Source organism: Syzygium oleosum, unplaced genomic scaffold (assembly GCF_021117445.2).
Source record: "Syzygium oleosum isolate NSW1041296 unplaced genomic scaffold, Sole_v2.1 Sole_v2.06, whole genome shotgun sequence".
NCBI classification, from domain to species: Eukaryota; Viridiplantae; Streptophyta; class Magnoliopsida; order Myrtales; family Myrtaceae; genus Syzygium; species Syzygium oleosum.
The window spans coordinates 3,354,533-3,380,664 of NW_026607490.1; the positions used below are offsets into that span (position 1 = coordinate 3,354,533).

The window sequence follows — 26,132 nt, forward strand, 5'->3', positions numbered from 1 at the left end:
GGCACGCGTCGGATGATGTTTGGCACCCGTCCGGACAACTACTATCGATGCTTCCTTCGGAGTAACTCGATCTCTCTGTCGAGAGATAGCCGAGGTTGAGCTTCCCATTGTGCGTAGATAGCTCTCGAACTTAGCTTTGATTCGTGCGCAAATAAAGGAGGAAGCTCGCGAGTCCAACCTGGGAGCAATCAATGACGGATTACCAAAATATCAGAGGAAAATGGGAGTTCTCGCCGCAAGAGGTGCAAAGTCTCACTACGTGTGCATGTGGCTTGGATCAGATGCTAATGTATAATTCACACGACAGACCGACTATATCTACCATCTCCTCCGTTTGTGCACCAAACTCTCTTGCTTCTTCGGGCTTTCTTCTTCTTCTTCTTCTTCTTATTCTTGAAGCCTTTCTCTCTCTCTATCTCTCTAGATTTGTGGGGCCTCGCTGCCATTGCTGTGGTTAGAACCGAGCATGGGGAGATCAATGCTGGGGTTGTTGTTGGGTGTCTGTGTGATGTTGCCTTGTCTTGTTAGCGCAAGCTACTCAAATAGAAGGGCCTTCTATATCCAAGGCACGGTGTATTGCGACACTTGCCGTTTTGGCTTTGAGACCCCGGCTTCCCACCCCATTGCAGGTACTCTCTTTGTCTCTCTCTCTCTCTATAAGAAAAGGATCTTATGAATGTGTCGATAGTTGCGCGTGTCGCGCGATCCATGTGTTATCTTCGATTATGTATCGAATAAAGAGTTCTGATGAACGAGGCGTTGTTTGAACCGAGCCCTTTTCCAGGCGCGGCGGTGAGGATTGAATGCAAGGACAGCACCGGCACGTGGCTCGCCTACAGCGTCGACACAGTGACCGACTCGGACGGGAAATGGGAGGCCACCGTTGAGGACGACCACGACGACCAGAACTGCAATGCCGTCCTGCTGAGCAGCCCGGAAGCCGGGTGCCAGACAGTGGACCCAGGACGCGGCACAGCCACCCTGATCCTCACCCGCAGCAACGGAGCCATCGCCAGCAGGCACCACGCCAATTCCATGGGGTGCCTGAAGGACGAGCCGCTCGACGGGTGTGCCAACTTGCGTGCTTACTATCAGCTCGATTCCAACGAGTAGATCGTGTCGACAACTTTTCTGTTTTGCTCCTAAGTTTGCATGAATAGGCAGGGAGGACGATGGAAGAAGGAAGCAGAATAATCTTCTTGTTTGTTCTCTTTCTCAGTTTTAAGGTCATCTCGCTGTAACCACAATAAATAGCACGAATCTTAAATTTGTTACTGTTTGGAAACCACATGCGTCTTTTAACGAGCATCATATATTGTTAGTGGCTAAATGCACTCTACAAAGACTTGCTTGTCTAAACTCAGCTCAATGCTTTCCATCATCTGCAAATGTGAGCGGATTTTCCGAGTTCGTCTTGCAAGTAACTTATTCCCTGGGGTAATATAACCATGAGATAACAACACAAATAGTCCCTGAACTTTAGCCCAACGTGCAATATGATCTCTACATTTTTAATTTGTTCAATGTCAGCCATAAACTTTTGATACATGTTTAAATTGGTCTATGAACTATACAAAAATGTTGGATATTGTCCTTTCATTAATTCAAATTCAGGGATAACGTTGAATATTTTCATATAATCCAGATCAACTCTGAACATGTATTAAAAGTCTAGAAACCACATTGAACAAATTAAAAATTCAAAGATCCCATTACACATTGAACCAAAATTCAGGAATCATTTATGTCATTTTCCCAATAACTTTCCCTTCGGAGAAGCAAGTTTTCTACCTATTGATAAACTAGTAACATTTTCCTTGGAATCAGTAGTTTCTCCTTCGTTCTTATCACGAAACGAATCCGATCCCTACGTTTTTATCTATTGGGATGATGTTTAACCTTAAAACCCAAGATGGTTAATGCAATACAGACAATGGAGTCTATTGCAAAACAAGAATACATTGTCGCGCAGGTTTTCACAAATCAACTTCGATTAATGATATACATATTGACCGAAGCAGAACTCACGAGTGCTATAAAAATGAAAGTCCTCCTGGCAATACTAGTATTACATTGAAGTTGAAAGGTAGGGGCATATTAACTTCGCATCAAAGAATTTGGTGTGCCCAGGCGGTGACTTCTCGGTCCAACCACTTTATTTCTGTCCCGGCGTGGATCTGTATCACCATCGTCACTGTCCTTGCGCGATAAATTTGACAAGGTACAGGTGACATCCTTATTTTGGAATCAATGGCTGTTGTGTGAATCTGTGTTTTGGAATCGCCAGAGCAAACTAGAATCCGACATGCTGTGTGTACTGAGAGTAAGCTTCGGACTGCATAGCGATGGGTGCCCGCGTCACGTGATCCGGAAGGTCAAAGGCGTCTACAAGCTCTCCAGCAACATTTCTCACTTGGAAACTGAGATAGTCGGTGAGTTTGTGGATTGCCTGGAAGACAAGCCCATTCGTAAATCAGGTACATAATAGAACTGCTATGGTTTAAAAGACAGGCAATGCAAAGGAATTGCAACAATTCACAGTCAAATGTATTCTTCTGTACTTATAGAAAAGAATTACACACCTAGTCTTAACCACGTAGTAAAATTGTTTAATCATAAAAATCTAGGAAAAGAAGATATCCAGGAAAAGAAGACTTATTTCTGCCAAATGCTACACTCAAATATGAAAGGCTGTCTGTCTTTTCAAGAAATTCCACTTCGCACTGATTAATCACATAGATCTAACCAGGTAGGCAAGGGATGTAAGACTAAATTTTGACAACTCAATAATAGTCTGATATCACTAAAATCAAAGGAGTATCTATAGAGTACCTAGAATCATAACAATTCTTGCACTCTGATGCAGTTGCATTTTATAGAATTCAGAACGAAGAATCTCGTGTACTTCTCATACCTTAGCTTTGTTGGGTGCCACATAGTCGACGTTGCGGTAGGTTCCTATGTCATTCCAGATACGATCCAGGGCATATAGATCACATGCTAATTTGAGAACGGCTCGAGCGCTCGCATCAGGACATCTGGCTCAAAGAAGGCGTGCAATGAGAATCCATCAATTATGTGTTGGAATGCTCTCACAAAAAATGAAAAGTACCTCTCTACAGCTTTAATAAACTTTGCAAGAATGACAGATTCAATATGCGACTCTGCAAGTGTCAGAAGGTGATTTAAGCATCTGTTCCAAGCACCAAAACTTCCAAGGGTTTTAGTGTGTTTTTGGAGTCTCACGGCAACACTCTGAAGCAGTCGAGAAGTCCGATACTGCAAAAGAAAGAACAAAATAATTGGAAAAGATGTATCACGCAATGATGGACAGTTGTCAAACTGAAATGGAGCCACTCACTCTAAATGCATCCAACTGGAATTTAGGATCACGCAAATGCTCTTCGCTTTCCCATCTAGCAGTCACAGGGTTGGGCTGTGATAGGTAAGTGTTCATGGACTCCCTCAAGTAGTTCCATGTAACTGCAAGTGTCCCACCTTGAAACTTCTCCTTGTATTGCTTTAAAAGATCACCAGCCACCTGCATATAAATTTGAGAAATTCAGGCTATCAGCATTAGCTGTCTCACTGCCCTGTGCTAGTCGAGGCCTAAATGCATTGGAGCCCAGAGATTATTCAACCAGAGCGTATATTTTTACCTCTCACAGTTAGTGGTAAAAATGACACCAAATATGCATCATTCTTGATTATCATTTCAAGTACAACGCTAGGACACATACTTGCATCAAAATGGGAGAGACCACAAATTCAGCGTAGGACCAAAATCGAAAAGGCCAACTGGATTAAAATGTACAAGCAACCATGAAGTCCTTTGCATATATCTCTATGACAATGTTATATTATCTACTTTTCCACTTATATAAGATGACTGCACATTTAGCAATTGAAAGAATTTCACTTAATTATCCCTGTTAATATGTAGCAGAAAGAAAGAATGTCTGGTGAGATCATCTGCAGCTACATTACGGTAAAGAAACTTTGATGTGGCTGATTTCCACCACAATGATAATTTGCTTAAAATATCAAAGAAACAAAAAGAGACCGACATGACAGAGATTTTGCAACCAATTTAGGGCATAAGGAGGACAACTTCCCAAAGTAGTCATACAGCCTGTCTATATAGTGCATCCATTCCCCTCTGTAAAACTGTATCATTTATAATTATTTCATTAAAAAAATCCAACGATGTTGAAATTACCTGCTGCAGAAGCACTGTGTTGTCCCCTTCAAATGTCTGAAAAATATCATGATCGTTCCTCAAGCTACCAAATCTATTGACAGCTGCATAACCATGTCCTCCACATGCCTCCCGACAGATGCTTAATGATTTTGCTGTATAAGACGTCACATAAGCCTTGAGACCTGCCGAAAGTGCATGAACATCTCCAACCAATTGATCGTCATGAGACTTCTTCATCTCTGAGTACTTCTCCACCAAATACAGAGTCGCGAAATGAAATGCATAAGTTGAAGCCAGCATGGGCATAAGCTTGTGTTGTTGAGATTGGTAATCCAGAATACTAACTTCAGGCTTCTTGGGAGGACCAAATTGCTGGCGAAGTAAAGAATATCTCGTGGCAATTGTGACGGCAATTTTTAGGACTCCAACCGAAGAATACGCCAAGCCAACCCTTCCACCCACGAGTTCGCCAAGGGTAGCGGCAAATCTTTTATTGATAGTTGGGAGGCTGCTTGTGTATTTCCCATCCCGAGACACATCTCCAAACCTATTGAGGAGATTTTCTCGAGGAATTCTTACAGAGCGGAACCTTAGTGCTCCATTATCTACCCCATTCAGGCCAACCTTATGCCCACAATCATGTATTTCAATTCCAGGAAGTGTTTTGTGCGTTTTCATATCCCTTATTGGGACAATAAAGGCATGGACTCCCATATCCGCAAGTCCTCTTGCCTCATGAGTTGGCAGCAATAGCTTGGCAAAAACAGTTGCCAACTTGCCATGGACTGCAGCGTTGCCAATCCACCATTTAATGGCCCCATCATTTGGTGTGTCTATAACAAACTGATCTGTGATTGGGTCAAATGTTGCAGTAGTTTGAAGACCTTGAACATTTGAGCCTTACAGAAGAAAGCCAAAAGCCATTTAGTGACGAGAAGATAAGTAAGTTTACTGGTATGTTTATGCTAACTAAACAAAAGCCTTAGGTAGAAAATGCACTGGAGAATGTCTAGTTGTTAAATGCCAAGTAAGAGAACTGCGAGATATTTCTGCAACGCACATACCAGTGCTGACTGTCACTTTATTAGTGATCTTATAAAACTTTCATTTTCAGTAAAATGGCACTGCAAGATTTTTTTGCTGTATCTCAATGAAATATAGGAACTTATGTAGTTCTTATGCCAAAAGATAAATTTAAATCTGCACAGCAATTACCACCGGCCTTCAGCCTGATGGCAAGGCAGACAGGGGAGACAGGTGCAAGAACTACGAAGTTGAATAATCGAGCAAAAAAGGGAAAAAACCAATTCACAGGAATTAGCTTATAAAAAATTAGAAAGCAACCTGACAAGAAACAAATTATCAGAAACCTTACCATGATGAAGTTCAGTCATTGCAAAACAGCCTGGATATTCCACGCTATCGATCTGGTCAAAGTACTTATCCCTATGTCTTTTAGTTCCTAAGTTGATCACTGAGCCTCCCCAAAGACTGCATAAAATTAGTTCAAGTTTGTATATGAGTTTTTCTTTATCTATAAAAAAAGAAAAAAAAGTACAACTGACGAGTTTTTCTCACAAACACTTGCATACTTCAATTCCCAAGGAACCACGAACATAAACAAACCTCATACAACTCCAAGAGAAACCACATCGAACGGTATCAACCTTTGGTATTATAATCTTCTTCCTTTTTCTATTTTCAATAATGTCAGAAGCATATATCTCCTGCTTTGAATAAGAAAGATTAATTATTTATAGGATTTCATCAATAATGCCGCCAGACAGATGAATGCTAATCACAGATATAAACCACAAAAAGCTTTCTTCAGAAATTATCTTTAAACACATTTGTATATTGGGAGGTTCACTGCTCATGCTTGTGGTCAAACAAACCTCCCAGAGGTACCTTATGTCTTGTGGCTTCAAGTTAGACAACCAAAGGCCACATAAAATGGGCAAGATACACTACAGTATTTAATGTAAGGATATGCTCTTCACCAGCCACTTTCAATGATCACTCCTCTTGAATCTAGGCCACTTCAAGAAGATAAATATGCACCTCTTTCCAATACTCAAGAATTTTCCTAGGGGCACAGACAACAGTGCCTTATTTCCAATAGAAAGAAGGAGAAACCACAATAAACACCAAATTCGAGGATGTTTCTTTCCGCAAGTCAGAGTTCTTCGTTATGTCCATGTCATCCAAACGACAATCCTTGGAAAAGCATTTTGCCTCAGTATAATTCACAGGAATGCCAGAAGAAAGAAAAGTGATGTACACAGTGCAATTGCAAATGGCATCAGAATGCTGCATTTACCTAGCTCTGTAGTTTCCCTGTCCCCTCTTACTTCAACTACAATTTCTTTCGTTTTTTCTTTTCCTTTTCCTTGTTATATCTACATGCTCAGCGGGAAAGAATGCGTGGAAATGTATGTAGCCAAACAAACACTTTTTGTAAGCAATAACCATTTTTCATTCCTTTTCTTTTGGGTCAGTACCTTTCTCATCCTTCTGAAGATAGAATTTAACGAGTTATTAGGCAGATCACCTAGAAAGTCTTTCATTTGATGCATGATGCACAATGATACTGCTGTTCTGCGGCATGTTTGCATTTGCATTGAATTCTTCACAACTATGATCATGAGATTACTCGAATTGGTATGACATCGTGTCAACACACCACTCAACATGTGCATTACATAGAATGCTAGACTTCCTCGATCATACAATACCTAATTCAACTGAGGACTTACCGATGCTGCAACCGATTCTTCCAGCCATCCACTGGCATAGGTCCCATGCTAGTGGACGGTCCTCATGCAATCAATGCATAATGTGAAATGAATCTATCTAAACCCAGGAAGGTCGGTGACTCAAGTTAATTAGACACCGGACAACCAATGAAATCAAGGTGTTGGGAAGAGTAGCGACAAAAAAGTCAACTTTCTTGCTGCGCATCATACACAACGAATTCAGCTCTAATTGTAGTCGAAATCACTTCCAATCGAACCTCCACGATATTCCGAGATCAAACCGAACAAAACCATGCCAGAACGAGCTACAGCATCTCTAACAACTCCCAGCCAACATCAGAACGACTCGAAAACACAAACAGCCCAACTAAACAGCCAGCCGGAATTCAAAGTCTGAAGTCGAAAAGCGAAAAACGAGTTCCACGAGATCGCACCTGTACTGCACGCCCATCTTGATCCCGAGCGACATGTCGACGCTACCGACGGCCTCCACGATCGCGAAATACTTCTCCGGATCCTCGGAAACGAACCGGAACGGCCGAATCCCGGCCTCCCTGACCAGGCCGAGCAGCTGCCTCATGCAGAGCTCCCGGTGCTCGTCCATGGAGATCTCCACCGGCGTCTGGAGGTCGGGCCTCGAATTGAAGTACTCGTACACCTGCTCCTGGATCCCCCGGTGCTTCCCCCTCATGTAGCCGGACAACTTCTCGGTGTCGAAATCGAGCTTCTTCGCCCTAGCGCACGTCAGCATCTCGAGCCGGCCATCGGCGCGGCCAGGAGGAGGAGGCGGCGCGGCCGGCGTCAGGTGGGAGCGCAGCCGCCGGAGCCGCCTCGCCGTCGACAGAGCCTCGTGCTCCGGCGCGGCTTCGACGGAGCTCGACGGCGACGGCGACGGCGACCGCGACATCGCAGAGAGAGAGAGATGAGGCAAATGGGAGTATGGAGGCGTTGAAGATGGAGATGAAGATGGAAGTGTGCCGGCGCTGGGGGAATTGGACGCCTTCTCAAGTCGTCGGTTTTGTTTTGCAGCTGCACGGCACCGGAGATGACGTGGACCGGTGCAGATCGACACGTGTCGGTAGGGGATTGGGTGACGGAGTTGGCAGTTAAGTTTTTTTTTTTGGGCGCGCCTCCCAACGTGAGTTGATGATATTTGACCGGTCAGCACCGGTCGGGGTTTGGAATCCTGGATTGGAACGGTGAGCCTCAATATTGGCGCCTTGGCGGTTCCTTTTTCCTTCTTCTTTTATTATTATTATTATTATTATTGCCGTAAAAGATAATCCATTTGTCCCCTAAAAATTTAACGTTTTCGGTAATTTTTTTTTGAAGAAGTCATTTCCAATTAATGGTAATATTTCTCAATACTTAACCGATATCCGAAAATGAACCGAAGAAAGAAAAAAATCGATTCGTTCGGCGATATTTCTTAAAGGTCAATCACTCGTATCTCAAGCGTGGGTATTGAGGACTTCAGGCTCAGACGCCGGTGATTTGAGTATGGGAGCCAGGTACCCGAGCAGGAGCGCCGAGGCCTTGAGCCCAACCTCGATAGACTCGGGGCCCCCGGCTCCCGTGGATTCAAGGCCCGGCCGTCGAGGAACCAGGACCCAGCACTGGTGCGACTCGATGCACGGGGACCTAGGTACCCGAACCGTGATCGCCGGGGCCCGACCGCGAGAGACCCCGAGCTCGGCCCCCGTGGGACACGAGCCCCACGGGCTTGGACGAGCGCCGTCAAAGAACGGCTAAATGATGGATGGTGTGGACCCGCGCGCTTCGATTTTGCAATCCGGGGAACCCGGGAATTCAAAAAATGGAAGAGGCGCGGGGTCAGGTCAGGTCCCCGGGGGGGGGGGGGGGGGGGCCCCGGTTTTCAGCCACCTGTCAATGGAATCTCTCCCCAGTCGCCATCCTCCTCTTCCCGCCTCCCTCCTCCTCCTCCTCATTCCAAAAAACCAATCTCCGCGACCGAAACCCTAATCCGCCATCTTCGCTGCCTTCCTTCAATCGTCGACGACGGTGGTGATGGCGGACGAGCGCCCCTGACCCCCCTCACTCGAATCTCATCTCATCTCATCTCATCTCTCTCGATCTCCCCCATTTCTTCTCCTTGCCCCTGGAAATTTGGAATTTTTTTTTTGTCATTTTTTTGGGGGGTTTTTCCCCTTGCGCTCGCTGTTCTGAGATTTCTCGCTGCAGGGAGGCGGAGGGATGCGGTTATCAACTCCGAGCGAATCTGTTCTGCGAAGTCGGTAAAGTCCGTCGTTTGTTTTTCGGTTTCGGGGGTCGGTTTGGGGGGGCCGAATGGGCTTCTTTGGTTTCTGGAGCGTGGGAGCTGCGGGCGCTGTTTGCTGATACGGATCCGGGCTTGCTTCCTCGAGCCGGGTTTTCCCCGCGCGATGAGCGGGGACAATTTCTCCGGCGGGTTCCGCGAGGGGGGCCGCCGCCCCGCCCTCGGCGACGTCACCAATCGGCCCGCGAAGAGGGGGTTCTCGCTCGTCTTCGACGATCCGGGAGCGAAGTCTCGAGACGGGCGGGGTACATGTAGAGTAGTAGACGGGGGAGGAGGGGATGCGGCGTTCGCGAAGCGGGTGCGTTTGGGAGTTGAGAATTCGGTGAAGGAGAAATGCACTACGGGACACGAAGCGGACGACCTTAAGAAGGGTACTTCTGTTCCTTCGTCCAAGGACAAGAAGGCTCGTGGTTCGTCCCCTGTGCGTGACAAGTTCAGTAGTGCCGGCGATAATTCGTTTTCTGCTGCTGTTCATAACCTGCCGAGTAGATCCCAGGAAACATTAAATGCTTCGCACAGCGGTCCTATGGTTTCGGGGATTGAAATGAACGCACGAGATGTATTGGAAGTGGGCGATGTATCAAGGGATAGTTGTATGTCGATTGTTTCGAGTATGAGCAGTCAAGCCGGTGGGAAAAGCTCTGACGGGCTCAAGGTGCGCGACGAGCGTGCAGATATTGTAGAGGAAGTTGACGCCAATCCAATTAGAGAAAGCACCGCACAAGGTCCCGTTACTCAGGCTCTTAGCAATTTAGACGAGGGCCTCAGAATCGGGAAATTAGCATCAAACCGATCTGGCTCTATTGAGTGGTCGAGGTTGCCTAACTCACAGGGTCTCAAAAACTTCGAATTGATAAGATGCCAAGCTTCGGAGGGAAATGGCAGCGACAATTTGTGTGCCGAGGAGGACCTGCTCAAAAGTTGTTCTTGTTCTTTTTGTTTGAAAGGTACACTTCACAGTTCTCGACACTTTCTAATTCGTTTAGTTCTTCTGATCCAACGGCTTTAATTCATAAAAGATTTAACTTGCAATAGATATCTTCGTTGTTTCTGTTATCAGCTGCTCATATGTGGTCAGACCTTCACTACCAAGACATCAAGGGTCGAATAGCTGGTAAGTTATGTCCTTTGTCTCGGTCACCTTCCATCTCTTGCTGGTTCATTTTTTTTTTTAATGGATAGCAGGGAAATGGTGCTTATATTAGTCTCCTTCAATATACTTGTTGATAACTTGATAGATAAAATTGACAAAAGCCATGTTATCCATCCTTCAGCAGTGGGCAAGAGTCGAAAAGAAGCTAGCACTTTGGTTCAGAAAACTGGTACGGCAAAGGATGTTAATCATGTCCCAGGAAACTCAAATAAGTCTCCAAATCTGGAGTATGCTCTCATGAATCAATGGAGGTCGCTCTTTCTGCACATGGAGGACGTACTAGTCCATGAAGGCCGCGAACTCGTGAGTATCTGTTTCCTGTATCTCAGTTTTCAACCTTTTTCTTCTTTTAAGGGGATGGTTCCATTTGCTTTTACGAGATTGTGCACAAGGTTTATTTTCTTTGGTAATTTGTAGTCTTCTAATTTTTATTTAACATAGCTTCTGAATACATTGCGTTGTCGGGCCAAGTGTTTTTTCCCTTCTCCTCCATACGATAGGGTCATGAGCGCCATTTTCTCATTGATATTAAGAGGTAACTTGAATTTCTGCTTTGCAGCAAAGTAGTTATTGTGAGCTCAGGGATATGAGAGAAAAATGCAAGATGGATCTGGAGTTGACGAACAATATGCCTTCAAATAGAAACTAGAGTTGCATCGGTTTCGCTGTTGGAATCTTTTGTACTCAAGACTACTTCCAAGCTTGTGAAGGTGAAATTACATGCATTCCTTTTTGCATATACTTGCTCGCGCGACACCGCCTTCTGTGCAATCCAATGTTGTAGTCCATGGATCTTTCCCTTCCCGTTCCTTTCATGAGGTGCCTGGAATCTCTTTGCTAGTTTTCTCATTCAGGGTTTTACTTGGCTGTGATTTTTTCGTCCTGCTTGTTGCCAGTACAAGTCAGAAGATTGTATTGCTTGAGAAAATGTATTGTTTTTCCTTACTAGTCAATGAATCAAGCCCCTGATTTGAAAATAAAGAGCTGTCGAGCGTATAAAATTGCGGCGATATGGTTTACATAGACAGCTTCGGCAAATTTTAATTGTTTCCGAGACTGATGTTTTGTTCGAGTATTGGTCGAGGAAACTTTTAAGTACTGATTTGATTGAAATTAACTGCTCGTAAGTCGTGAGTACGGTTCGTTATGCTTAAAAATTCCAAATTTCTGTATCCTTGGATACAGCATTCTTGCTTCATGTAACATCCATTTGAGACTATCATGCTAAATCAGACTGAGATGGAACATCAGTAACAGAGGTGACGAGAACTTGTTGCAAGCTTTTAATATCATGAGATATGAGTTTTAAGAGACGAGAGAATAGAAGAGTCTAATAAGATTGGGTAATAATGCTTCGTTCCATTTCCTATTTTCAACACAAATGAGTGCACTTTTGATCTGAAATAAAGTATCATTTCAACTAAAAAGCAAAACCAAGTAAGTAGAACCTGGTTCGGGCATGTCTAATTGCAACTTGTGTAGCATCAATCAGCGTCACCACGTTGTCTGTTGAGTTGCGATCGGGCTTCTGATAGCACACGGCTCACCTCTTCATCATCGGGTGTCTCTCTATTCAAAACCTCGTAGTCTCTTATCGAAGCCTCCCAATTTCCTAGCTGTATAAGTCCCACAGAGTTGATAAAAAGTAATGAGCAACATCACCATACAGAAAGCCTCTCGTTAAACTTTTGCAAACCTAGAGGCTCGACAAAAATAAAACTTTGTTTGAAGGTGATAAATTGAGCAAAGTGTTGTTTGCATCTTGTTCCGAGTACTTCGATTTACCAAAATGATTCAAAACTTGTTTAGAGTGGGATGGTTTACCTTCGCATGGCAATCGGCTCTTCTGAGTCTTGCTTTGCTGTAAGATGGTCGTACGTTGAGAGCAGCTGTACAATCCTCAATCGCTTTCTCGAGCTGGCCTAGCTTGGACCAGCAAGCAGCTCGATTGCACAATAAGACCGAGTTGTAAGCGTCATGCTCAAGTCCCCCTGCATATGCTGAACAAGCCTCCATGAACCTCGAGGCCTTGAACAGCTCGTTGCCCCTTGATCGAGCTGCGGCTACCGCTCGAGCCCTCATCATCACCATGTTCGCCTCCTTGTTGTTTGAATCAAGTCGAACCGCACGTTGAGCTGCCTCCAAGGCATCATCGAATCTGCTGATCACTACAAGAGCTATAAAAAAAACAATGGCTAGCTTCCCTCCAAAAGTTTTAAATTCTGGTGATAAAGGAAACCGACCTGCCTGCGGCCATGTCAACCTGAGCTCTGATCATCAACAAATGTGAGCTGCCGATGGGCCCAAGGAATTTCGTGCAAGCATCGACTTCGAAGTTTGGACCGTTGATCAACACTTCGTCTGCCTCCTGATGCCGGTTCAGCTTCAAGAACGCCTCCGCTTGCAATGCGAAGATCTTTTCAACAACCACAAACAAGTTGGGTCAAAATATACCCTGAGGCTAAAGACACGGGGGTTTCTACCCTAACTAGCTTTTGATTTGTATGGCCGTTAATGCTGACCTGCGGAGCCGAATCGGCACCGGCAGATATGGCTCGCCCGCTTTCTTTGATCAAGTTGTTCCAGTCTCGTAGCTTCTGAGCCTCTGTGCATTTGTTTAGATGGGTTTGAACAACTCTTGCTTTGGCAATGACCTCAGGATCGGCTTCAGGTCCCGCGTGTTTGTAGTGATACATTGCCTTTTCTGCCTCTCCTAGCCTTTACGTTCACATAACACAACAGAGTCCACTTCAGTGATTGTTAGCCAAAGTTAAAAATTACAACTTACAGGAACTATCAGAAACATAAAACACACGATGATAGAATGGAAAGAATTCGGGAATATTTTGGCAGAACAACGGAAAATGCCTGCGATTTTTCACCTGAGATATAGCGTCGCCGCACGATTGTGAGCTCTATGATAATGAGGCTCGATTCGAATGGCTTCTCTACACTCGATGATGGCTTCAAGAAGCCTCCCCAATGCGGTCAAAGCCGCACTCTTGTTGCTCCTGTATGAAGCCTTATCCGGATCGATTGAGATCGCTGCATCATACAGAGCCAATGCTTCTGCAAATCTCCCGTTCTTGTAATCTTCGTTGCCCAGGATTTTCAGCGTCTCAGGGTCCATTCTCGTCGAAAGCGCACGGCACAAGGAAGATGGTGGTGCTTTGCTAGAGGTTTTTGCCGGCAAAGGTCTTCCAGTGGGCACCGAGGCTTCCTCTCTAGCAGTAGGTCTAGGAAGACAGTTGAACATGTTATCATTTGGGCTAGCATTACTTGTTCCAGGTTGCCTCAAATTGCCCAGATTGCCAAAGAGCATGACATTGCTCGACGAGGCCCGGACAAGACCGCTACTTCCTCTTGATTTCTGGTGATCAGCTATCATGCTCTCCAGCTCGCCAGATATCCCGATCGCTTCTTTGGGGACTCTCCTGCCTTGGTTTACATGACCTTGGTTGGGCGGCACGTTCGCGGCGGGCCCGCCCGGAACTCTATTTCCAGGGTGGATTTGACTTTGAGGACACATTCCATGGGTCTTAGGGGAAGGTCTCGAGATGGGTCTCGGATGCCCTTCCGATCCATTGTTACACGAGTCGAGGAATGCGGCCTCGTCAGAGCTGCCTCGCCGCCTTTGAGAATTGGGAGTGCTGGGGGTCTTGACACTGTTGTTGCTGCTGCTATTCGGCGTGGGGATGGACCCGGTCGACGTGCTCCTCCTGAGCCAAAACGTGCTTCGCCCAAAGACCACATTAAGCAAGCTGCAGCCCGATCTTTTCTCTGGAGACGCATCTACCATTCTTGTGTCGATCAAGAAACTTTGCTCTCTCCAGCTTTTTCGGAAAAATTAGAGCATATTGAACCCAGGATCATATGAAAGCGCCAAAATTACAACAAGAACTCGAAATGCGCACGAAAATTCACATCTTTATATGTTTAAAAGAACTTAATCTTAGATCCTGTAAAACTTCTGCAAGAGATTTGATTCGTATGAAACCATGTATCACAGAAAGTAAAATCTACACTGCCCAAAGAACCAACAAAACAAGAGGACCGAAAGTTCATAAAAACTGCTGTTGTGACATGTGCAAATCCTCCTCAAATGGCTAGTTGAAGACCAATGTACAAGTCCTTTGTTCTTTTATCTGTTTTTCGAAAAGCACCACGGGAGCTGGAATCTCAATGCTTGATCTGGAGGAAATTGCAGCAAAAGAGAGAGACGTTCAAGAGGCTGCCTTTTGTCACGATCGTAGCTTGGCTTCGCTGGTTCCTGCTGTTGTTTTGCTTCTTCTCTTTCTTTCTTCTGGTTGACATGTGAGGTGGAAAACGGGGGGACCAATTGACTCGGTCTTGCATGCAACGAGGATCTCTGCAATTCTTTTGGCAAAAACGATGGACGTAATTAGATACTTACAATCCTATTTTTTAGGGTCGGAGAGGGAGAGGATCTGTGGCGAGTTTGCTGCAGGGGTGATATTGAGATGATTTTTGTCATACTCGGGTCGAATTAAGGAAAAAACAATAAAGGAAAAATGACACAAATAGTCACTGAACTTTGACTCAATGTGCAACGTGATTCATGAACTTTTAATTTGCTCAGTATGGTCCATGAACTTTTAATTCGCTCAATGTAGTCTCTGAATTTATGGTACATGTTCAATTTAACTCATAAACTACATGAAAATGTTCAATAATATCTCTGATCTTAAATCAATGAAAGAACAATATTGACTCTTTTCATATAGTCCATGAACTATATTGAACATACACCAAAAGCCCATGGACCACATTGAACAAATCAAAAGTTCATGGGCCACATTGCACATTGGATGAAAATTCATGGACCGTTTGTGTAATTATCCCAACAATAAAGTAGGGGGCAGAGTGAGACAAATCCAAATTTAAAGGGACAAATGGCAATTGAGCCTAAATTCAGTTATGGAGCTTCTGTGATACCTTTTATCAGGTGCCCTATATGACACTCTCTTATCCTTGAAGCACAATGAACCAAAGATCTGCCGAACAATTTCATTGCTGTTGTCATTGTAGCATAGCACAACAGGCTTCCAAAACATATAACAATGATAAACGGGCCATCTTATAATTAGTTTTTCATAAATGTGCCTCGAAAATGTGCTCCGATTGATTAGGGATTAGGGATGTCAATATGTTGCGCCTAGGGATTAGGGATGTCAGTATGTTGCGCTTTCTCAGCTTAGCACTATCAATTTCTCGTCGCGGGTTTTCATCTCCTGATCTGGGGTTGTCTGCGATCTTTCCATCTAATGACTTTCCGACTTATTCATTATCATGAAACAAGTGGTGTATTCTCATCAATTTGATAGACACCGACATGGCGTTGCTGTAGCTGTGCCGACACGCACCTCTAACGCCACCCGGTTTCAATGCTCAGGGAGCCGATTCGGCAATGAGGTCGACTAGGGGGCGACAAGTGACTCCCGAAAGACTTTCTACAGTCCCCACAGTGAATATCAAGACTTACGGAAAGCAATTGCAACCTTTTCTTTTGGAGATAATAAAAATGCAAAGTTCCTTTGACTTTGTGATGAATTGCAGTTTTGGTCACTCGAGTGATTCATCAATGTGAAATTGAGCAAAGAGATTAATGTCCAGCCTTCAATTTACCCAATTCCAGATACAAAACTTCCAAAGAAAAATGGGATAAATCATCAAGGACAAGGAGAGAGAGACCGATGTAACTAGAGAAAGCTAATGAACATTCCCAAGCAAAGGATTAATCTAAACCCTGATAAGAAAACAAACATCGCCATTTCACATGATCTTTTGTCAACGAGGCGCAAATTAACTCGTTTGATTCAGTTTATGAACCATATTTCCCAGGGATACAAGGCCTCGGGAGATCGGTCCGAGATATGAAAATTGCTTCAAGGTGCGAAACAATCAGCAACAGAGTTTCTTGGGTTTCTCTGTATTTCGGTGGCTATTGCTTCCGACAGTTCTTCAGCACCGTACTCCACTCCGAAGCAGCGCGCCACCTCCATCTTCGGATTCAGCAAGTACCTGTTGAAGTTTTTGGGCGTCATGACACATTATCAACAGATTAAAACAGAGCTTCACACACAAGTACACAGAGTGTATAGAAAAGGAACTGGCCAGTGTACCCGATCCTTTGTTTCCTTGAGATGCGAACTACCCAACCAAAAAACCCAGTCGGATATCAACCTCAACTGAACTGAAAAGGCCAGTCCAATCCCTCTCTAGTTTTATATTTGCATTTCATTGAAAGTTCAACTCTCTGGATTATGTATACCAATTAAACACAATATGACTAAGAGTAAATATTTGTCAATAATGCCACATTTATTACAAAACCCCTCACTATCTATGCACTTCACGCCATTTTAGTTTACCAGGGCAATCAAGGCCAGAGTCATGGAACTACATGAATTTAAACCGCGAGAGAGAAACTTATAGGTCAAAAGGGCTTACATGTCGTGAGAGGTCTCTACAAGATAATCATCCCCGTCCTCTTCGACCTTCCTGAAGTAAACTCGGTATTCCTGCGCCATCTGCCTAACAGCAGCGACAGGTCCTGTAAGTCCAGTTATTCTCGAATGGAACTCTGCGGTCCTTTAAAGAATTGCAGACACTTAGCAGCAAATCATGTTTGGAAACAAAGTAATGGTAAAATTAGGGCAACCCTGACCTTTAAGATAAGCACGGAGATGAGAAGGTGTATCCCTCTGAGGATCAATCGTGACAAAGACTGGTAAAATCTCTGCATTCTGTTTTGACTCTTGCTTGTAGCAGTATACAAAATGTCAGTGACACCCTCAATAAGATAATTGATGTCACAAATATGTTGGTACAAGAGCCAAACCTAATGTGTCAATAGCCTTCGCCATTGTGTTGAGTTGTTCGGGACCAACATCAGGTGATGATGTATACCCGAAATAGAGGAGTACCCATTCTCCTTTGATGTCCTTTTCAGTGACAATCCGATGTTCCGTGTCAATTAAAGTAAATGGTCCACCAATAATCGGTCCCCTGACCGCATTTCCTTCCCTGGTACTACCTTGACCTAATTCAACAGAAGAGATCCTATAAAAGGTCACTTATGTCTTCACAAAACCAGAGCTTTATTTCTAGATCACCAACAAATTTTCAGGTGTCCTATTCTGGTCAGTATACCAAGGTAACAAGCCTCACTATAGAGATTGCACGTGTAAATCCTCAAGTTGATCCTGGATTAATTGGGTGCTGGCTACCCTCAGTTCCAGATCATCACATTACAAGTTTCTTCATGAATATTTAATGCAATTAGTTACTTTCAGAACTTCAGTTTTGAGGCAGGAGAAATGAAGTAAAACATTTAGTTGAATTTAAATGATGCAGGAACGGGAACTTCCACAGGAAGCAGGAGGTGATAAGTAGCAGAAAAAGCTTGAATATACGTGTTCTTTAATTCACTTGAACCAAAACTAAAGCACGAAAAGGTATCCATCCTAAACAGAATGAGCTTATCTGAAAACTGCACCAAGCAAAGCGCACATATGGGGTTTAAGAGAGTTGAATTTCCAGAGTAATATAAGTGAGGTTTTACTTTCGGCATCTGCTCATAATGGACACGTAACCATCAGTAAGTGGGCGCTATAAGCAGTATCCTCAGTAAATTGCTTTGAAGATTCTGGCAATAAAATCCATGGGACAAAAAAATCACTGACTACAGATGTCTAATCATGCTTGACAAATTCATCTTAGGCCTCTTGGTTCATATGTTTCCATCTTTCTCATGCAACTTACTTTGGCATCTCAGAAAAGCACACCCATAAAACTGTTGGCTTATCTCAAAATGAAAGAGAATCGCTCAATGCTCTTAAACCTTAAGTGCTCCGATACAGATATGGTAGGAAAGGAAAGACATGGATGAAAGGAAAGATTATTCCTAAAGGCACAAAAGCGATTCCTCCTATTTCTTCTATTTGAAACCTTTGTAAGATAAAAAAAGAATAAGTCAACAACAAGAGTTACCTTTTAAAGTTGCTCTCCTCTCGTCATTATAACGGACTAGAACTCCAGCCCCGACAACACCTCCAACCATAAGACTAGGCTGCATAAGATTGAAAAGAAGGAAATAAGAATGCATAAAGAAGCACACGCACACTACAAGACTGTGACCAACTAGTGTAGGTGCATAGATATTTACAATATGTTGCACAAGCCAGAAAAGCAAGACAACTATCATCTCACAAAGAAAATGAACTATGGTGACATACGATGAGATAGTTTCGCCAAGGCCGAGAAGCATCTGCTTCTGCAGGAAATACAGGATACACATTTCGATGCCCATTACCATTTCTGGAGGATTTTGAATAATTAAAAGTTTGAACCTTCCTCTGCGGACCAAACCTACAACAGATTCACAAGTGGTCAACAAAGTGAACAAGGCAGGTACTTCTGACCATAAAGCTTTTCCAATGCACATGACTATGGCACTAGCAATTAGATCATCCTAGATGTTACTCATACTTCCATACTTCATATACTCTGCCAAATAAACAAGAATCCACATTACTCAGCTAAAAGATGGAGAAAACATTGCTTCCAATCATCTAATTTTAGACATCAAGCATAGTCGCAAGCTTTTCACAAAAGAACAACCCCAGGAGCCATCCGCCTAATAAAAACCTGAATCGAGCAACCATCTGAACACCAATGAAACTACAGACCAGTACTGACCCACATCTTGCATGCTCAAGATGAATCTTTAAAACCAAAGCAGAGCAAGCATAAACTGAATCACCACTATGAGTCTATGATTCAGCTTCATAAGTTTCACAAAATGCTTCCCACTAGAAAGCCCTGACAGTAACAATTCGCCAGGAAATTTTCATACCAAATAGCTCCCTCCAAATTGAAACACAACCCAACCCATTAAAAGATCCCAACAAGAGTCCCTTCATCGAAATGAAGCTAAACATCAGCAAAATCACAGACGCATAACTCGAGAACGGGAATATCGAGGCGTGAATGAAACTCAGCGAGACAAAAAACCAACTTTGAGATGGAAAATCCGAAGAAGCGAAAACGGGTTCAAGGGGTCCCCACCTCTGGAGCAAATTCGAAGCCTCTCTCAAGCGGTGCTTGGGAGACGGGAGGACGCGACGAAGAAACATCGTCTAGGCGGTGAAAAAGTTTGACATGGGGTCAATCCCGAAATGGGTTTAAAAGACGGACCGATGGGCAACTCTTTGGATTGTTTTCCAAGGATCCACGAAGCATTTGCATTGTTGCCCAAGGCAAATGGTGTCGATCATGCGGGACGCACGAGCAGGGACAGCCGAAGTTCATGTTTCTCTTCTCTGTAAGAATCTCCCAAGCAGAAGATAGGTTCAGCGGTTGAGCCGGGCCGGGCTAGGGTCATTTTTGGGCCGGGTCGGCATTTGGACAGGCTTGATTGGGCCGGGTCGGGGCTTGGACGGGTCTTTCGTTTGAGCCCGGCTACGCCATCGCAGCGCTAAGAACTAAAGGGTGAAACCGAGCCGGGTCGAATCACTCGCTAGTAGGTTTAGGACTCGACACGATAAATACTCGACATCGACACATCCAATCCCAAATCGAGCTCGAACTTGAGCTCGGCTAGTTCAGTAGTCTAATCCAATTTCTATTATGTTCGGTATTCTAGACACGTGAGCATTTTGAGAATGCGTAACGTGTCCACAAACATACATTGATGGAAGGAATGTCTTCGAACTTATTGAACACAAACTCGAGCTTACTTATGGTGAGCGGGTTAACTGGCTGCTGCGTAGCCCCAGCCCGAGTTGCCAACACCCGAAATTTATTTTAGCTTCTTCCTTTTTTTGGGGGTCGGCTTGTTTCGAGGTAATATAACCTTGTAACTTTACAGGCACATTTGATTTTTTCATACATAATCATCGTTTTTTGCAAACTTTCAAAGGTTGAAAGAGGATAATGTTAGCAGTTGATGAACATCTTTATGAAGAACATGATGTCCGTCTAGCTTAACATTGTTTGGCGCCTAGTATACGCCGTTGAGTAGGGTGGCCGGATCTAACTATTAGGGATAGGACTACTGTTTGGATTATGAAAGGTTAGGTATATAGAACGAAGTTAGCTGGAACAAATCATGCACAATTTACCGCACTCGATTTACTCAAAATATTTTTAGTATGATAACAATTAAGAAGGATTTCAAGTAATTATGACAGAAAAGGAGAGAGAATTTGAATAGATTGAATTGTGATAATGTTTACACCAAAGATCAACCAAGTCACTATAATCAGCATGACATCGATTTGAGTAAGCATATCACCCGAGAGCAGGTGAGGTGGCTATCAACGAGAAACTGACTACAGGGTCATTATCGATGGCCATATTGATCACAAGAATTCTTATAACGACAACCATTTAGTTGACAATTGCCTAGTAAAATTGACCAAGTACCGGAAACCAAGTGCCAAAAAAGGTAAAGATATCGATTGAAGGACATCGATTGGCATTTGAATGAAAAATCATTTGAGAACAAACCATATTGTGAGCAAAGTGAACGTGAAGGTTAGGGCACAACATATCGTGATCGTAATTAAAGGATGAATTTGAAGGAATAACGACTTTTCATTTTCTCAAAAAGGAGAAAATGAAAGCAAAAGCTACTGTTTACATCATTCAAAACAGTTTATAGGACGACCATGAAGTAACCAAACAATCCATTTACATCGCATTGCGATAGCTCGAGAACATAAAGATGATTGCACTCGTGCTCCTAACAACTAGGGGTGAGCAACTTGGACGGCCCAAACCGGGACCGGACCGGACCGGACCGGACCGACGAGTTTGGTCCGGTTCTCGGGACTATCGGTCCGGTTCCCGGTTCCTAAAAGCGGAACCGGTTTCCGGGCGGTCCGGTTCCCGGTTCCAAGGGGGAACCGGACCGGACCGGACCGACCGGACCGGACCGACTATTTAATATATATTTTTGTAATTTTTTTCTGTAAAAAAATTAGTAAAATGTGAACTAAACTCTAAGTGAACTTCATTATCATAAATTCATTGATAAAAAATAGTAAAATGTGAATTAAACCCTAAGTGAACTTCATTGACATAAAATAAAAATTAGTAAAATGTGAACCAAACCTTAAGTGTTTGACAAAAAAAAAAATCCTAAACTCTAAGTAACCGGTTCCATTGGACCGGATCGGAACCGGACCGGACTGACCAACCGGTCCGGTCCGCGGTTCCCAAAATTGGGAACCGGTTTTCTCGGTCCGGTTCCCGGTTCCACCTTAGAACCGGACCGGACCGGGAACCGCTCACCCCTACTAACAACACTTGCTCAGCGACTCTCGGCCTTCTCAACCGGCACCGAAAGTAAATGCCAGGTCTTCATCTTGTGAATAGCACCGGCAGGGTCAAGGCTTTTCGGACAGGTCTTGGTGCAATTCCTTTTCGTCCTGCATCTGCACTGTTGGTAGCGCGCAGCAGAAATTCAATACCTTCACCTGGGGAGATCGCCAAATGGGAGCTCAAGTACGAGCTTGTCAACATATCCAGTTGGACCCACCTTCACTAAAAAACTTAAGTCAATGAGTTATGGGCCAACTAGGATATATTAACTGCTCAACACCACATCAATTATCCGATGTGGAACTTATCTAACTTAACTCATACATGTATCTTAACAATCTTCCCCTCACGTGTGAGCTCAATGTTAGGTTTGCTCCCCCTTAATTTAGGTATTATTCTACATCGGTTTATTTGAAGCTGAATCTCCAAGTCATTGCAATGCGCCCGCAACTATGCACAACAACCATCATCAACTGCTAACTTGGGATTGCATCACCCATGGTCTCTATCGCGTCACCAGACCAACTATCCATGGTCATTTTCTTGCCAGACCTTTGATGGCAATTTCCACTCGAAACAAGTGTTGATCATGAGATTTCTTTCTTGAAATATTCACCAAACACCAGAACAGATTGGAGGCCCACCAATCAACCATCGGCTCTGATACCAATTGTTGCAGAAGCCAAGCGGTCGAACGGTAAAATAGACAGAACAAGAAAATAAATCAGACACCAGATTTACGTGGTTTGATCGTAGTGACCTACGTCCACAGGGAGAGCAGCACGGAAATCTACTATAGATCAAGCAATACAACGAAGATTACAACCACATCCGAGTCACTCAAACACTCTAAGTATTTCCCAAGCCCCAATTACACCCAATAAATCACGCAGTGTTTAACCTTAATAATTCCTCACGAAATAATCTCTCAATCTCACGAAAGAATTACACATAAATCTTAACACAAGATTTTCGCTTGAACACTAATTCCTTTTGGATGTAATTCACGAACAAGAATTCACTGAAACACCCACTGCCAAGCACTCACGAACCCGGCGCTTCAAGATTGTGCATGCCGTGTGAGTGCACAGGAAGCGTTGTTACTGTGCACAGTCTTGAAGCGCAGCATTCGTGAGTGCTTGGCAGTGGGTGTTTCAGTGAATTCTTGTTCGTGAATTACATCCAAGAAGAATTTGTGTTCAAGCGAAAATCTTGTGTTAAGATTTATGTGTAATTCTTTCGTGAGATTGAGAGATTATTTCTTGAGGAATTATTAGGGTTAAACACTGCGTGATTTATTGGGTGTAATTAGGGCTTGGGAAATACTTAGAGTGTTTGAGTGACTTGAGTGTGATTGTAATCTCCGTTGTATCGCTTGATCTATAATGGAATTCTGTGCTGCTCTCCCTGTGGACGTTGGTCACTACGATCAAACCACTTAAATCTAGTGTCTGATTTATTTTCTTGTTCTGTCTATTTTACTATTCGATCGCTTGGCTTCCGCAACATGTACAACCTCTTTTGGTCCTCCGTTAGTGCCTAGAGTCGCTCGTCAGCAAATTCGTCACCACTGCCAAAGAAGGGAACGCAACAGATGACCGATATAATCTAGTTCCTGCACTAAAAAAGACCGACAGATACTTTACCACACCAATGAATAACAAAAGGCATTGCTTGATTTATCCTAGCTCCCACATTGGTTAACTTCAAATTCGAGCTCGGTGAAACAAAATGGAACTTTACTTGCTCTTGCTAGTCATAGTTCAAACTTGCCGTAAGAAGCGGTCCATATGCACCCAAACTCATATTGAAGCCTTAAAAACCGAATGAGACGTGCCGGATGCACAACCGGTTTATCGAAAAGGCTACCAGAAAATAGCGATTACCATTTTGGACAAGAAAATATGAAGCCTTGGAACCGAAAGGAGGCTATGGATTACCTATCACATATCCATCTATAAGCGTGGAGAAGCGGGGCTGGTCCCAAGAACTCTTCTGGATTCCACCAATAGGACGAGCATGAACTGCTACTGCACGTACATAATATGCATTCATAAAGCCCGTCCAATCTCTTTCTTTCCGCCAGAGTTTGCCGGTATTCCCATCTCTTTCTTTCCGCCGGAGTTTGCCGGTATTCCCGACCATCTTCAGGCTGATGTCTTGTCTTAAGCCATGGCTCAATTGACCTGTTCAAGGCAAAGAGAAACCTATTCCATCCATTTGCACAAAATTGAAGCCCAAAAGACGGCGGCACATCTTTCCCTTTCCCTTTCCAATTGACATGATTGAACAAGAATACCTTAATCACCACCATATATGTATATAAAGTATAATTGAAAGAATGACCCTTTTGACCAACCTCGACTCTGCGTATTCTAAATTCTGAAAATCCCATATAGTAACATGAATAAATTCGCGACTATATACCACAAATTAGGGAGGTTAATTATTGTGAATGGCTTACTTGTACTGCTGATAGAAGTTGGTGATGTCGACAACGAGGTCCTTGATGACAAAAGTGTGCGGGAGGGGAGTGCTGGTAGTGGGCTTGAAAGTGTCTGCGTCGATGGGCTTAAGACAAGCCACGGTGTTGGTCCCATCGATGTTCATGGCGCACGATCCACATATCCCTTCCCTACATGACCTCCTATAGCTCAGCGTCGAGTCGTACTCGGCTTTTATCTTCTGGAGTGCATCCAACACCTTCACACACCATCAACGTCATCCACTATTATATTGACTTGTTCATCACATGGAATCCGAAGAACATATGCTAAAGTCAATGGAGTGAATCAAATTTATAGAGTAGAAAAATTTTAGTAAGTTCAGTTCAAGAGACAAGGTTGGAGGTAAATCCACCATTGCATGCTAGGCAATGTTATGATAATAACAAAAATTATGATATCTCCCTTCCGTTCGATGATTGTTCCAGATTTTAAATATCACGACGTCTCAATTTGAATAACAATGGGTCCACATCAACCTAACACCCCGATAATGAAGGACGCAGATCATCTGTCCCCCTTCCAAGGGCAAATCTACTATCTCTAACGAAGGGGACGTAGACACCGGTCCAAGTGAAAGCTACAAGAGAGAGCATGTGGCCTTTATTATATTTTTCTTGATCTTATGTTTAAGCTACAAGAATTAAGGAAAATAGACTGAATAGTTAGGGAAACAGTCCGAGTACAAATTCTTCCACTTGCAATTCAGAACGAGGGGACCCCTTCCCCGAAGACCGAGACTGGCCCATGGAAAGGGATAGCTAGCCCGCATCCGTTAATGAAGCGTTATTGAATGCATATGAATATGAAAGAACGATTGGCAGACACGTGTCGGTTTCGGCAGCCCCTTCCACGAGGACGGAGATTAGCCCATGGAAAGGGATAGCTAATCCGCATCCGTTAACTAAGCCCTTATCCAGTGCATATGATCACGAAGGAATGATTTGCATGCACCATTGAGAATCAGTCGGGTGAGTTTCGAGCCGAATGCTCGGGCAACCCCGTGTCGACCTAAAAACAGGAACTTAGACATAAGATTGCATATACATATGATCATGAAGGAATGATTTGCATGCAGCAGTGTGAATCAGTCGGGTTAGTTTCGAGCTGAATGCTCGGGCAACCCCGTGTCGACCCAGAAACAGGAACTTAGACATAAGATTGCAAATGCTCGATCGAATACGATTCTTAAACCACACCCTCCCATAAAAAAGTGAACAAATCTAATAGCCTCAAAGCCCAAGTAGATAACGAGTTCTCTTTTCTGAGGTCCACGAAAGGTGTGACATGCACAGCACTCAGTTCAGATATATATATATATAGATCGACATATGAGGGAGCGAGGGAGAGATGGATAACCATAGGACCACAGTTGGTCAAGTCAAGGAAGTAAGACTGAAGGTAGGGTTTGTGGTGAGGGCGGTCGGGGCTCCACCTGAAGACCTGAAACTCCTTCAACGTCTCTCCCCTCCCCTTCCCGACCATCTCGAACGCCTCCATCGCTTGCTCTGCATGTCGCCGCCCTGCTGGGTGGCCTTCAAGAACTGGGAACTTCTGGGACGTCGGCTGGGCGCCCTTCTTGCCCAGCTCTAATAACCCAGCTGCTCTCTCGTAGGCATAGCGAAACAAGCTCTTCGACATCCCTCTCTCTCGCTCGCTCTCTCTCTCTCGCTCTCTCTGTTGGGTTCCTGATGGATTCTGCAATACAAGTGTGCTGCAGATGATGTGCGTTCTTGCGCGGCGACTGGACAACTGGTTTTTGCATTACCGAAATGTGTTCGGAAGGTACGGGGAAGAAGCAAAATGGACCAAAGCCTGTTAAAAATGGGGAAATCGTATGCAACTTTTGTGTTTCCCGATGCGGCTCGGTGCG

The 26,132-nt window shown here is 44.0% G+C and overlaps 6 protein-coding genes across 7 annotated transcripts; 2 read left to right on the top strand and 4 right to left on the bottom strand.

Annotated features, from left to right (window-relative positions):
* Positions 1-328: 328 nt before the first annotated feature.
* LOC115683079 (protein DOWNSTREAM OF FLC-like) lies at positions 329-1,285 on the top strand. Its single transcript, XM_030607493.2, has 2 exons — positions 329-629; positions 785-1,285. Exons 1-2 carry the CDS (start codon positions 467-469, stop codon positions 1,111-1,113), a joined length of 492 nt encoding a protein of 163 aa, XP_030463353.1. The 5' UTR covers positions 329-466; the 3' UTR covers positions 1,114-1,285.
* Positions 1,286-1,916: 631 nt separating this feature from the next.
* Positions 1,917-7,918, bottom strand: LOC115683047 (acyl-coenzyme A oxidase 2, peroxisomal). Its single transcript, XM_056312553.1, has 7 exons — positions 7,392-7,918; positions 5,577-5,692; positions 4,220-5,100; positions 3,362-3,541; positions 3,113-3,279; positions 2,915-3,038; positions 1,917-2,449 (listed from the first exon to the last, which is right to left on the bottom strand). Exons 1-7 carry the CDS (start codon positions 7,862-7,864, stop codon positions 2,294-2,296), a joined length of 2,097 nt encoding a protein of 698 aa, XP_056168528.1. The 5' UTR covers positions 7,865-7,918; the 3' UTR covers positions 1,917-2,293.
* Positions 7,919-9,359: 1,441 nt separating this feature from the next.
* LOC115682966 (uncharacterized) lies at positions 9,360-11,431 on the top strand. The gene is made up of 4 exons (XM_056312421.1): positions 9,360-10,200; positions 10,314-10,367; positions 10,492-10,709; positions 10,966-11,431. The coding sequence occupies exons 1-4, from the start codon at positions 9,360-9,362 to the stop codon at positions 11,053-11,055; spliced, it is 1,203 nt and encodes a 400-aa protein (XP_056168396.1). The 3' UTR covers positions 11,056-11,431.
* A 353-nt stretch (positions 11,432-11,784) lies between these two features.
* Positions 11,785-14,874, bottom strand: LOC115683070 (inactive TPR repeat-containing thioredoxin TTL3). Its single transcript, XM_030607480.2, has 5 exons — positions 13,289-14,874; positions 12,929-13,124; positions 12,650-12,822; positions 12,231-12,564; positions 11,785-12,022 (listed from the first exon to the last, which is right to left on the bottom strand). Exons 1-5 carry the CDS (start codon positions 14,203-14,205, stop codon positions 11,891-11,893), a joined length of 1,752 nt encoding a protein of 583 aa, XP_030463340.2. The 5' UTR covers positions 14,206-14,874; the 3' UTR covers positions 11,785-11,890.
* Positions 14,875-16,174: 1,300 nt separating this feature from the next.
* On the bottom strand, positions 16,175-19,746 carry LOC130138433 (protein SCO1 homolog 2, mitochondrial-like). Of its 2 annotated transcripts, XM_056312554.1 has the most exons (8): positions 19,497-19,746; positions 18,918-18,935; positions 18,665-18,797; positions 18,420-18,498; positions 17,269-17,469; positions 17,095-17,184; positions 16,878-17,010; positions 16,175-16,448 (listed from the first exon to the last, which is right to left on the bottom strand). In XM_056312554.1, exons 1-8 carry the CDS (start codon positions 19,562-19,564, stop codon positions 16,313-16,315), a joined length of 858 nt encoding a protein of 285 aa, XP_056168529.1. In that variant the 5' UTR covers positions 19,565-19,746; the 3' UTR covers positions 16,175-16,312. The 2 variants fall into 2 exon arrangements, with proteins under 2 accessions (XP_056168529.1, XP_056168530.1); XM_056312555.1 differs by lacking the exon at positions 18,918-18,935 and having other exon boundaries at positions 19,497-19,744.
* A 1,998-nt stretch (positions 19,747-21,744) lies between these two features.
* LOC115682996 (succinate dehydrogenase [ubiquinone] iron-sulfur subunit 3, mitochondrial) lies at positions 21,745-26,057 on the bottom strand. The gene is given in 5 exon segments (XM_056312426.1): positions 21,745-21,868; positions 23,263-23,325; positions 23,696-23,941; positions 24,220-24,458; positions 25,619-26,057. Coding segments are annotated over 5 exon segments (954 nt in total). The 5' UTR covers positions 25,901-26,057.
* Between the last annotated feature and the right edge of the window lie 75 nt (positions 26,058-26,132).